A 12,590-nucleotide genomic window follows, 5' to 3' on the forward strand; every position below is an offset into this window, starting at 1 on the left:
GTCCCTCATACAATTTACATTTTGTATAAGGATTGCAATTCACTTAAAATCATTAGTATGTTAAATGCAGTGCATTTTAGCTAAAACATGTCCTAGACATTATTCAGTTAAGGTTAATCGATTTACAATTACTAATACCTAGCTTAATTCACTTAAGAAAACTTAAAGGTATTGGATGCTTCATAGAAACCCAAACTTGCCTTTAAATTTTCCAGTAAACTCAATATCCGTACCCTGAATTCTTGAACTGTAGAACCTAATCAAATTCTTAAAAAGAAAAAAAAACACACACCTATAGATTTTAATTGGATTTCAAATTCTTATTTTTTATTTCTGAATTTGAGGAAACATACTGCAGTATGATAAATGAATTACGTAAGTTGTGTACTTGTGTTGATTTGACTTGTGTGTACTTTAGTGCTCATTATACAAGGCTTGAATCTTACTGTCAGGATACTCTGAAGTTCTGTAAAGTATTTATAGACTTATGAAATCTTTTGCAGCAAATTGTTTTTTGCTCATTCTGTAACATGGAAGTATATTGTTAGATTAAACTTTTCAGTAAGTTGTCTTGGAATTTTTCTGACAGGTTATTTTCTTTCAGTAAGTTAAATTGATCATTTTCATTTATCCTTTAGAAAACCAACATTTAAAAAAAAAAATCACCTGAGTAATATCTAGACTTGTGACAGCATCTGAGAATCCCTTGATTTATCTTCAATTTTGTTTCTTAAAGGGGTTGTGTTTTATACTACCTTTTTAATAAACAAACTCATGAACAAAACAAGTCTTTTCTGATTAGTTTTGAGATTGTCTTTTTTTTTCCCCTCAGTAAAAGATACCCGAGCATTTGGTGCCCAGCGACTTCAGTTTATAAAGCGTATGTGTTTGCATGCCAGAGCTTTCCAACTGGAGTCCAGTAGACGTGTCTCTAGAATGGTGTTTATGATGGGACGTGGTGTTTGTTTCCTTTTTGTGGGGTTTGCCTCAGAATTCTGTCCTGGCTTGGCGTGTTAACAGACCCTGCACGAAGATAAAAAGGCACAGAAGGAATGGCTGTAGCCACCATGGTTACAACTGAGATTGTGTGCACGGGATTGGTTTGTTAAGGACAAGCAGAATTTCAATTTTTACTCTCAGAAATGAAGATTTTTTTAAAAAAAATTTTTTTTTTTTTTTTGTTCAAAGCTTAACATTTTGAATGCTTAAAAAGCACTGGAAATCAGTTGTTTCACTTCATAAATTACAAAAGGATAGGGCTGATAATCCCATTTTTACCCTGTAGTTCTTCGGGGTGTTCACCTAGGAGCCTTAAACTGGTGCCATCTAAGAACCTTACGCATGCTTTAACTGCCGGCCTAAGAGGAAATTCTTGAATTGAGCTCTTGAAAAGCTTTAGCGGAAGAAATCTCTGCTACACGAAACAGCTTAGAAGAGGGGATCAAAGAACAAATGATTGAGATGTTGTGGACACTTGCCCTGCTGGTAGACTGGAGTGCAGCCTGTCTCACAATGAAAATGTGTTTATGCAAAGAGTGTGTCAATAAAAGGCTAAGTGCTGTCCCGGGAAATCTTACAGCCTGGTAGTTAAGTTGTTCTGGGAGATGGCAGAGGGCGGATTCGTACGTACCGCGGCAGAGGGAATTGGATTGTGCTCTCCTACTTTCTGGGTGAGTAAACAAACTCTTAAGCTACTGCATGAAAGACATAGTGTCACCAGCTTGGTGACTCCAGTTCCCCAGTGTACTTTTCCAGCTGAGGCTGGCAGATTTGCCCCTGATTCAACGTTTCTGGAATGGCTGCAATTTGGTGATTTTGGTAAATTTAATACAAAAAAAGACCCCAAGCTACCTGTTTCTTGCTACAGCTCTTGGAGAACAAGAACGGTATTTTTATTTTCTGAAGATTTCTGTAGTCATTTAAAGAGATCCAGCAATGAAGAGAGGGAAGATTGGTCATCCAGCTTATCTAGGGTGGAGACAGGTGATCTTTTCCTTCTTGCGGATGTTTGTAGTTACACACTTCATGCTGAATAAACTATAATCTGGCATAGGAAAGTCCTTTCTGACCCTGGCCGAGTTTGGTTCTCTGCCACAACTTATTTATCATCTTGCTCTAAACTCTTCTGAAGCCCAGGCGCTGTCGTCTTTATTGTGTACACATCGTCATAAAAAAAAAAAAAAAAACCCAAAACCAAACCTACTTGCAATCCTATTTTCCTCATTCCTGAAACCTCCTAACCCGGTTGACTCGTTGGAGCGCATTTCACGCATTCTTAGCAGATAGGCTGAAGGAAACGCCTAGCTCGCTCGCAGCTAGAGGCTAGAAAGCATGTAGGGAGTTCATGAACGTTGCTTGTCTCCTCCTGCAGTCCCTCAGAGCGCACATAGCCTGCCGGGGGAAGGATCCCAAACTGCTGGGCACAGCATGACCCTCCCACATCTGGAAAATCTTACGGGTGTGACACTGCTCGCGACAGTGAGTTAAGGTAGGAGAATTCAATGATAATTCCAACCTATGTTCGCTGACGTTCTCAAACGTTCCCTTATTTGAAAGATACTTGATGAAAGAGAATGCCTGCTTGTTAAAGTATTGCTTAATACTTGCGGAATTCTTTTTTTTTTAATTTTACTTATTTTCAAAACTGGTTTGGGCTGCATGAAATAGAAGAACAGAGAGTTCCCTGTCTGATGCTGCAGTGATGGGAAATGAATAATACTAGCAAGGGTGGGGAATGTGAAAAATATTGTAAAGTGGTGTGAGCAGTCACCAACCGTCTCATAGCCTGTGCTGACCATGCATCCTTGTCCACCTGAAGGACAAACAACTTGCACAATTATGTGCAATATTTTGCCATAATTAACCCATTCTGAGAGTAGCGTGGGGGTGAGCTGAGTCTGTTTCATCGTGAGCTCCGCTGCTTCTACTACGTTTTGACAGCAGTCTGCGGCAGGCACAAATTGGAAGGATTTCTGCCTTTTTTTGCAGATTTCCTGCTGGAAGACAGAAGAATGGGAAGTTCAGGTAATGAAGACCATGGTGCACCAAATCTAAGTCCTGGGTCTTGGTACATTAGATTCCTCACGTGCATATGATCACTGAGAGGACTGAGATATAACCTAGGCTATATCCAGCCTTCTTAGGACTAGTTTTTAAGGGAAATGAGAAAAAAAATAGATAAATGACTGTTCTTTTAAAAAATGTATTATTTTTCTAGCATTGTAACTACCGTGGTCACAACTGACACAAGCATTAACAGCTGCTACACACCAATAAACGGTGCTGCCAGCTTACAATTAATGTCATGAGCAAGTTAAGCATGTTAATAAAGTGGTACAAAGATGCAATGGCTGGCTTGCACTGAGTGAGGAACAGGAAAAATAGACCTCTGGGCCAGAGCTAATGCTTTTTAAATGGTATGTTGAAGTGTAGTGGTGGAGCAGTGTAGGAGGAGCTGGTTTGCTGCTTGCTTTCAGGATGGCCTGATGTAGTCCCTTCTCAGGCCATATGGTTGCTGATGGCTTTGCCGAGCTTTCACCGCTTGGGTTGGAATTTTCCATGGCAAGCGTTGGTCTCCAGCTGAGCAACCAGAAAGTTTCTTAACGTGAACAGTGGGTTACCTTCTAAAGCAAGACTGGGGAAAAAATAGTGTCTCTTCCTTTGCTTGAAGTTCTTCCAGTTGTTTGGCTGGGTTGTGCTAGCTCCTGCTCCCCTCATGTGCCTTGCGAAGGTGCCTGTAAATCGGGTGGACGGGGTTTTGGTTTAAGTTTTCTGTGTTTGGGAACGTTTGGTCAGTTTTAATGATCTGAAAGATCACCTTCTGAATCAGCCAACTGTTACAGAGTATCCCCTTGCATTTCCTAACTGGTGACCAACAATGGTATGTGTCCCATCCCCATCACTGCGTTCAGGTTTGGAGCTCGGGAAGGGATGCAGGAATGGCAAAGCAATAGAAATCCTAACACGAGCACTGAGAAGCTCTTGAGTTAGAACATAATTTTTTTAGTTGATGATAGGGGATTGGGGCTAGCTGAGCAAGGGATCATGAAGCAGGGAGAACTGAACAGAGCATATGGGGGAGGCAGAGGTAACACACAAAACTATACATAGAAGCAAATGATAAACATGGACACAAAGTTTGTAGATGAGGGCTTAAGCAGAAACAGGGGGATGGATTATGGCTGGACAACCTTAATCCTTGTATTTCTTAATGTCTGAATACTTGGTTTTGCAGCCTGAACAGTCTTTTCATGTGTAAGAAACACTGAGAGACCATTTGGAGGCAGCCTTGCAGATACTTCAGAATACCCTTCGAGACACAGATGAGTGCAATGTTTATTAGGAAGCTTCTGAGGATTGGGGGGGTTATGACTGGAAAAGAAATCAGATAAATGTATCAGAATAGGTTAAGCAATGCTACATATTGCAGGGTTAGTTGGATGGAAACACAAATCTAATGATTCATTAGGTTTTGCTTGATACAACTGGCTATTGGCCGAAGGTTTCCCTGGTCTCTGAAAAACAACAGCCTTCTTTTTGCTACCAAGGTAAATCAATTATGCTATGCAGTGTGATGAGCTGACAATGAGACTGGAAAATTGAATAGAAACAGCAGGCACTTCTCACTGCATTCATAGCCTGAGCATTGCTAAATATGATTTTGATTACAGCAGAACGTATGAGCTCTGGTTGTAGAACCAGCTCCCCTGCGGCCAGAAACTGCACAAATGCATAAAAACGATGCTTCTCCAAGGCAAGCAGTGATGTTCCTTGTCCTACTCTTACCATATCTGGCAGCAGAGATTTTTAAGGAGAACAAAAAGGAGTCTTACAGTCTTCTGTTGACTTCCTGCAAACTATTTTAGAGTAATTCCTGCCTTAAATCCATAACTTCTGGTTGAGCTACAGCGTGTTTTAGCAGTCTTGCTACCAAAGTTTTAAGCAGCTGGCAGACCCACAACGTTCTTAGGTAAGTTGTTTCAAATAAAAAAGGTTTTTTGTTTGCTTTTTTTTTCTTACTTGAATTTGCCATCATTCAAATTTCCAATAATTTAATCTGAGCCTCTTTTTCTCACAGGTGAAGCAACAAAGCGCTCTCGGAAGTCTTTTCCTTGTGGGGGTGTGTGCTAACAGCGAACAAGGTACTTCACACTTTACCTTATCTGAAGTTGTTATTATTTTAAGCTCCAATTAGTATTTTTTCCTTTTTTTTTTTTTTTTTTTCACTTTGTCAATATGGGGTTTTTAACAATACAGAAAATTGGACACAGCATTTTGATAAGTTCACCCTGAGCTTCACCCAGGGCTGATGCCACCTCTATATTGTCTGATTTGTTGAAGTGCCTCAGTTCTTTCAGGACATTTCCATCCTCAGGGTGTGTTTGCACAGTGGTAGGTCCTAAGCCCAGGGTTTCAAAAACGGATGAAGGCCGGGGTGAGAAACGACAGCTGGTGGGTAGATGTGCCCTTTTTATTCCTCAATGGAGCCAATGCCGTGGCATTGACAGGTAACTCGTACGAGGTTGGTATCCATCAGGCCCTCTGCATCTCCGAGCCATTCACTGCTTTCAAGATGCAGTATCCCTTACTGAGGCTAGATATTGTACAGTTGTATCAAACTTGGAACTCACCAGCAAAAGATACTGCATCGAACGAATTAAAGACTAATTGGACTCAATTTGTCTGATTGGGAAAAATGCACTCTCATCACAATTCTGACAAATGTAGCACATATTTATTGAAAGGTTTCTCCTTTTGTTTTATACTTTGAGTATTTCATATTGGAAGTATATAATAAGGAAATCAGTAAAGAAAAGGCGCTTGGAAGAAGCAGAAACCCAGTTAAATAATCTGATCTTACTAGTAAACAGTACTTCTGGCCATACCAGTTTCAGGAGGAAGATGGGCTCACCACTGTCTGTGCACTTTAAGTTGAATAGTATTCTTCTGACTGGTCTGGGTTTTTTTTTTTTTGGCAGGGGCTGTTGGTTATTGAAAATGGAAGAAACAAGGAAGCTCTGTCCGAAGCAGTGTAAAAGCAAAGAGCCTGTGAAAACAGAATGGGGGTCTCAGAGTGTTGTATTTACGTATTTCCAAGGGGATATTAACAGCGTGGTAGATGAACATTTTTCTAGAGCTCTAAGCAATGCCAAGAACCCACAAGACCTGAGCACAAAGCATAAGGACGAGACTGTTGTCCTGAAGAACGGTGAGCCGCTTTCCATGCATGAGCGTGGTGTTAGATGGGGGTAACTGGCTTTCACTAAGGAATTTAAGGTGCAGCATGCTTAAATTTGGAACTGTACACAAACAGAAAGCAAGAAAATCATGCTTGCAACCCCCCGGATTATGTAGCTGGGACTTCCTGGGTAAATCCCCGTGCTTGCTGGGGTGCTTCCCAAGCAGGGCCTGTTGGCAGGACTGGGTCCTCGTTTTCCAGCCAAGAGTCTCCATCACTGTCAGATGCGTTAAGTGCATTACAACTTAATTTGTCGTCTCTGCCAAAATATATTTGTCTAAGCTTGCAATTTTTAAAAACCTGCCTATGCTAGTGGCCTGTAAGAAAACACGTACTATTTATTTGAAAGTATTGGTGGTGGTGGTTTAGTCTGCTTTTAGTATGAATTTGTGGTTGATTTTTAAGATAAGCAGCACTAAAGTGACTATATATTTCTGTAAAAATGAAAATGCTATCTGGTATCATTCCTTTAGAAGTCCATTAGAATTTGCCTTGGAAAAAAGTAAGAATTGATGAGACTTCAGATGCTTTCTTTCTCTTTTTAAGTAGATAGCATGTCTCCCCATCAGTGGAATTTCTCTTCACATTGCTCCAAACCATATCCATCATCTTCTGCAGCAAGCATGTCAAATTCTGGTCTGAATTTTTCTGCTGCTGGTATGGCAGGCCCATACCAGCCATCAGCTCTGCGGAGTCATCCAACTGAACCTGCAGATTTATGGTCCTTCCCTTCGATTGGGACTCCCAGTCTTACCAGTTCGGTATATCATCATGCCTTGCCTGACCTGCACGCGGTAGATGAACCCATCTCTGACAGGAAATACGGTTCTCTTCTTGGTCTTCTGCAACAGGAAAGGTGCCTAACATCCATGCAGGAATGTACCATGAAGCAACACTCAAGTTCTGCTTGTGTGACTGGACCTGCTAGGTTACAAAATATAAGTCAAAGTTCAGCTCCTGGGGGAGGTAAGGAAATACCGTCACTTTATTCTTTGATGGCGTCTTCTGTAAAGAGATAAAATAATGCAGTCTGTTCCTACGGTTCTCAAATTGGAGCCCTCTTCAGCCCAGCTCGTAGACTTTTTTTCCAATAGATAACCTATGGTGTGTACTGTGGTACTTGGGGTTGATTAGCTATACAGCATGGCTTAATCAAAAAAGATATGCATTGTCCACTTGCACAATAATTTACTTTCTGGACTACATTAGGGAGATATTGTAAGGGTAGACGAAGGGCTTACGGACGTGGTTTAGTGGTGGGATGGCAGGGTTAGGTTAAAGGTTGGACTTGATGATCTTAAAGGTCTTTTCCAACCTAAACAATTCTATGATTCTATGAATATAAACATTATTCACAGTGCTGTCAGGATCCCTACCTTATAGGTAGCAGGTATGGTGTGTACCAGATGCTCCCGTATTATGACCAGAAAGGTGTGGCCAGGTAAGAGCCCTGAGCTCTTATCTTACTGCGTAGGGCATTAATGATATTCCAAATACAGGATGTGAAACAGCAGCCCTTACTAGGAAGGCCAGGGATTTCTCTCCCTCCCCAGTCCCTGTCTGTAGCTGGAAGGACTGGGACAAAGGGGCTGGCGTGTCAGCCTTGCCTTGTGTGCCGGCTAATTGCTGCCTGCCGGGAAGCACTGCTGCCCTGTGTGTCAAAGGCTGTGATTGCTCTCTGCAGTAGATTTCCCAGAGCTAATGCAATTCATGCAGGAGCGATGACTGTTGCTTATTTATTGCTAACAATTAGTAGGAACCCCAATCCTACGTGCTGCCAGCACACAGAAGAAAGATGGCTGGGGATGGAAGTCCATCTCCCAGGAGCTTACATCTCCACAGCATCTAGGACTGCTGGATGAAATTGCTCCCTTGTGAGTAATTCCTGCCTTTGCAAAGCTCTCTGGGATCAGGCTTCCTGGCCGGTGCCGTTTGGATACCCCTGCACTGCCGTTCCTGGGCGTCACCCAGAGAGTCAGCTTGGCGCTGGTCTCCAAGAAAGAGGGTTGTGAAATTGTTTAGGGAGTCTGCTGGAAAAATACAGTGCCTCCTACTTGGTGCTTCTAGAGAAGACGGACCAGGCGTGAGAAGAAGCGATCTTGAGTCTTAGGTTCTGAAAAATAACCAGCTGTGAAAAACCTACAGGTTACCCAGCACGGGTAAAGGTACGGTTTACACCTGCAGGCAGTCTTGTCCACAGTTCCTCTTTTGAGGCTATACCGAAGCTATGTTGTCGTGAGGACCCCAATTTTAGGTGTTTTGCTAACTTATTCCTGCTAGAGTGTATAACGCCTGTCTGTGTCTATGCATGGAAAAGGAAGAGTGTGTATGTCTTCAGCTGGAACACAAATTCTCTGCTTGTGATATGTAGTTGGATAGATTTAACTGAGGCTGTATGTATGTGCTGCACAGGCACGCACCCTAGACTTTTTGCAGCTAGTGACTGACAGTCTAATTACTTTAGAGACAGTGTCTGGACCTCTAGGATTTAATTTAAGAACAAGGTTAGGTGCCCTCTTCCCCCAAGGGGGCAATGTGAGCCTACTAAGGCTTGGGAGCCCGAGGAACCAACTCATCCAAAAAAGGAGATGTTTCATGAAACTAGTCTTGGGATCGAAAAAGGGAAGAAGTGCTAACAAGGGTGGACTTCTGTTCAAAATTTCAGGAAGAAAACGAGTGAGGAAAAATTGAAAAGGAAATTAAACTGCTCGATGTTCCCCAACTATTGCCAATTAAAGCTTTTTCTTTCAGGGTGTTTACAGAGCCTTTCTGAATATTCGGGGAGCCCCATAACACTGCATGTGTAACGCCCTGCATGTGCTTATCAAGCAACCCAAAAAGAACAGATAAGAGATGGCTGGCCCGTGTTCACAGCGAGTCTTTGGCAAGCCCCTAGGATGTGTGCATCTAGTCTGGCTGTGGGAGTCCCCGTTTCTTGGCTCTATCTGTTAAATATACTTCTCGTTGCGCTGTGTCATGTTTAAGAACAGCTGATATTTATATTTATGGAAGTCGTATATTGCTGTGCCAGACAGCACAGAGCTCTCCAGCACCTGTGCTATAGGCTGGGCTGCAAAAGCACAAGGTTTCTTTAGGAACTACTGCCTACTTTTAGCTCTATGTTGAATTTCTGCTCATCTCCAGGGTTTTTTTTGGTTTGTTTTTTTGGGGGTTTTTGTTGGTTTTTTTTTTTTGGTTTTTTTTTTTTTTTTTTTAGAGAGGAAAGCAAGCTCTTACCAAGGCTCAGAAAATCCCAGTGTAAGCCATGCCACTGCAGGTGAGTAATGAAACCAGCAGGTTTGGAACAAATGAATACTCGCCTGTGAAGGGTAGCTGCCTTGCTTATGCGCACAGAATTAAAGATGCTTCCTTGGTTGCTTCCAGACGGTATTTCAGAAGCTTGCCCTTCCCCAGATATACACACCACGTCCCATAACTACATTAACAGAGAAAAAGGAAAATGTTCTATTAAAATAAGATATATGATTTTCTAATTCCATCTACCGTAGTTTCTGTGGTTATACCATCAGCCTGCCGCTTCACAATGCCTGTTTTGCTCTGGCTGTCCAAGTTTCAGATCCCAGAAAGACAGGACACCCCTTGCCTTGTACCTCAAGCACCTGGCTTCAGGCTGAGGTCCCTGTTGGGCCTGCATGCTAGCATTACCGCAGTTTTCATCAACAAACCCACCATGCTGCTAGGAGATTTCTTCTAAGAAATTGCTCCCAAAGCATTCAGGCTTCCATATTTTTATTAGTCTCTTGAGACTGTGTCATACCCTTATGCTGGTTCTTTGATGTGCAATATTTTGGGGATACTTTGGATGGGTCACTCTGTTTATTCTAGTAAGGGCCCTCTTGCGTCAGACCCAAAGGTGCAATTTTGTTTGCACAACATCCTAAAAGATTGCATGGACTATGCTGTTTGACTGTCCTGATCCTGCTGTGTCTTTCAGGTATTCAGATTCATGACAGAAGACAAGATTTGTACTTCTAGCAACTGGATGTTTCTACTTTATCCTGAAAGAGAAAGTTCTTGCTGTGAACTTTTACTATTTGCAACTGTGAATCAAGAAGGAATGAACTGCAGCTATTCTGTGCTTTTTCTCTCAGTTGGAAGAATACATGTACTATTTACTAATTGGGGAATGAAAAATCACCTTTTCTATTTAGTAAATAACTTCTAATAGCTGTGGTATTAAACATGACAGTATGTTTGTTGTGAAGAAATATTGTCTGCTTAAGGCTTTTCATGCAGCCCTCTCCAAAAGGACTCTTAGCACTTTTTAATCTTTCTGTGTTTACTCATTTACCACCTCTTGATAAGAAGCACAATTCTTATCAATGCAGTTAATAACTGATAACTGCAGGGATGCAGTTAGCATAAATATGGTGCTGCAGTTTCTTATCTTGATTTGGTATCTCCAAATTATTTAAAATAGTCTTAGACCATGGGCAAGACTTCAAGACAACCACGGGTCAGCAAAGCACATTATCATATTTATGTTTTGGAAGTACAATAATTCGTATGCATACTTGCAATTCACAGGGACATTCTTCAGAAACTATGTAATATGCACAATGCCCGAAGGCTCTGTTTTGCCCTCTTATGATGTATTCTTTAGAAAACAGTGAATTAGCACTAGATCTGGAAGGAAATCTCGGTCCTCACTGAGCAAAAAGCTGGAGGTGGGAATGGTCCACATCTGGAAGGAAATCTTGGTCCTCACTGGATGCAATTAAAATACCACTGAGCAAAAAGCTGGAGGTGGGAATGGTCCATTTTCCCAGGCTCTCTGCAGGTGTAAAAGATTCTTTGTCTAAATAAACCGTGTGTGGCTGAATTTAAATTATTGAGCTTGAAGGGCTCTGTCACCAGAACAAGTAAAAATCCTTCCTTTCATGGTAAGTGCATCCCAGTGACCCCAGAACGGCTGCACGGAGCGTGGTGGCGATGCTCCTCCGTGCAGCAGAAGTGGCAGCCATGAACCGTGCATCGATCCTGCACGTTCAGATCCCCACCTCGTTTCACCACTTGCCCTTGGCAAAGACGTTTGCTGAAGCTGCGGTGAGTAAAACCTCATGTGACCGACTGTTAGGTTTGTGTATGTAATTCCTGCAGTAAGAGAGACTGCTTAGCCTTTATTGTAAATCCTAAGGATACAAAAAGATTTGGGTTTATTTATTCCTTCTTCATTAGCTATATGTTAATTTAATATAAAGGAACACAAGTAACTTTATCTGACAGCTCTACGCAGTTGCTTGAGGAAAGTTGCCCATTGAGATCCTAGAGCTTGTGATTTCTAGGACAAGTCCTTGGCTGGTACAAGCGTTTGTGGCTCTGTTTGCACCAGATACCTATGCTGCCACCGGCGTACTTCGGTTATAACACCTTCTAATTTTATAAATAATTTGAGTTCAGCAACTTTAGATATTTATGGTACTGATTTAGAAAGAAAAATTAACAGAATCACATTTTGTATCGTACAAATTTGCTCCTGAGACCACATGCAAGAGGAACCGTTTTAACTGGGCTAACAAAAGGTAGACCAACATCCTGTCTTCCTATGGACAAGCACCGAAAAATCACTCTGTTTTAATATTTATACAAAATTGTCTTTCTTCTCTCAAGTTTAGAAATACCTCTCCAATTAGTTTTGTCATCCACAAACCACTTAATTCTCTGATTTTTAAGGCTACGTGGTAATATAATCTGACTTCTTCTATGGGCTGAAGCAAAGATTTCCGAGCTGCACCCTGTACCTCTGTCTTACTGGCATGTGTTGTAATTCCAGTCAAGTTATTGCTTTAAAATAGTGAAAAATTATTTTTGTCTCCCAGTGCCACACCTCCTAAAAGAAAAAATAATAATAAAAAAAAAATTAAAAAAATAATTTTGCTCTAAGGTCTGAAAAGACCTAAAACAGTATATCTAAATGCTCTTAAAATGTAGTGTTGCTTGGAACAGCCTAGTCCTGTGCATATTTATATTAAATATATATATAATCTTTATATATTTTATATATATAGTGTTATATGTATAAAATATATATATAATTTAAAGCCCGTGTTTCTGGCGAATCAACTGAGTGCGATGGGACAGCATGGGGGAGGAAACCCCCCTTGTTGTTAAATGCATGACACCTACTGCAAGGACACAAGGCATCACCAATTCTGCCTTAACATGGGAAGGCTTTGAGCCATTGCTGCAAGGTTTGGCAAGGCCATGTCCTCGCCACCCGGCCGTGCCGCAGACCTGGGGGAAGGGAACAAGTGCCCAAGCAGAACAGGGGCCGGTGTCTTACCCCAGGCCCCGCTCGCCAGTGCTCTGAGCCGCAGTGCTGGGCTCCGCG

At 41.7% G+C, this 12,590-nt stretch overlaps 1 protein-coding gene across 1 annotated transcript; it reads left to right on the forward strand.

Moving 5' to 3' along the window:
• Window positions 1–2,401: 2,401 nt before the first annotated feature.
• Window positions 2,402–11,039, forward strand: VGLL1 (vestigial like family member 1). Its single transcript, XM_035898449.1, has 9 exons — window positions 2,402–2,488; window positions 2,989–3,024; window positions 4,235–4,969; window positions 5,078–5,141; window positions 5,979–6,208; window positions 6,788–7,204; window positions 9,456–9,515; window positions 10,194–10,926; window positions 11,006–11,039. The coding sequence occupies exons 5-8, from the start codon at window positions 5,998–6,000 to the stop codon at window positions 10,232–10,234; spliced, it is 729 nt and encodes a 242-aa protein (XP_035754342.1). The 5' UTR covers window positions 2,402–2,488; window positions 2,989–3,024; window positions 4,235–4,969; window positions 5,078–5,141; window positions 5,979–5,997; the 3' UTR covers window positions 10,235–10,926; window positions 11,006–11,039.
• Window positions 11,040–12,590: the final 1,551 nt, after the last annotated feature.

This window comes from Egretta garzetta, unplaced genomic scaffold, assembly GCF_000687185.1.
Source record: "Egretta garzetta isolate BGI_Z169 unplaced genomic scaffold, ASM68718v1 scaffold220, whole genome shotgun sequence".
NCBI lineage: Eukaryota > Metazoa > Chordata > Aves > Pelecaniformes > Ardeidae > Egretta > Egretta garzetta.

Bases quoted from the DNA above. Each gene is read 5' to 3' on its own strand.
- VGLL1 (XM_035898449.1), top strand. From the start codon at position 5,998: ATGGAAGAAACAAGGAAGCTCTGTCCGAAGCAGTGTAAAAGCAAAGAG. The intron at 6,209-6,787 runs GTGAGCCGCTTT...CTTTTTAAGTAG, and splicing joins GACTGTTGTCCTGAAGAACG to ATAGCATGTCTCCCCATCAG. The intron at 7,205-9,455 runs GTAAGGAAATAC...TTTTTTTTTTAG, and splicing joins AAGTTCAGCTCCTGGGGGAG to AGAGGAAAGCAAGCTCTTAC.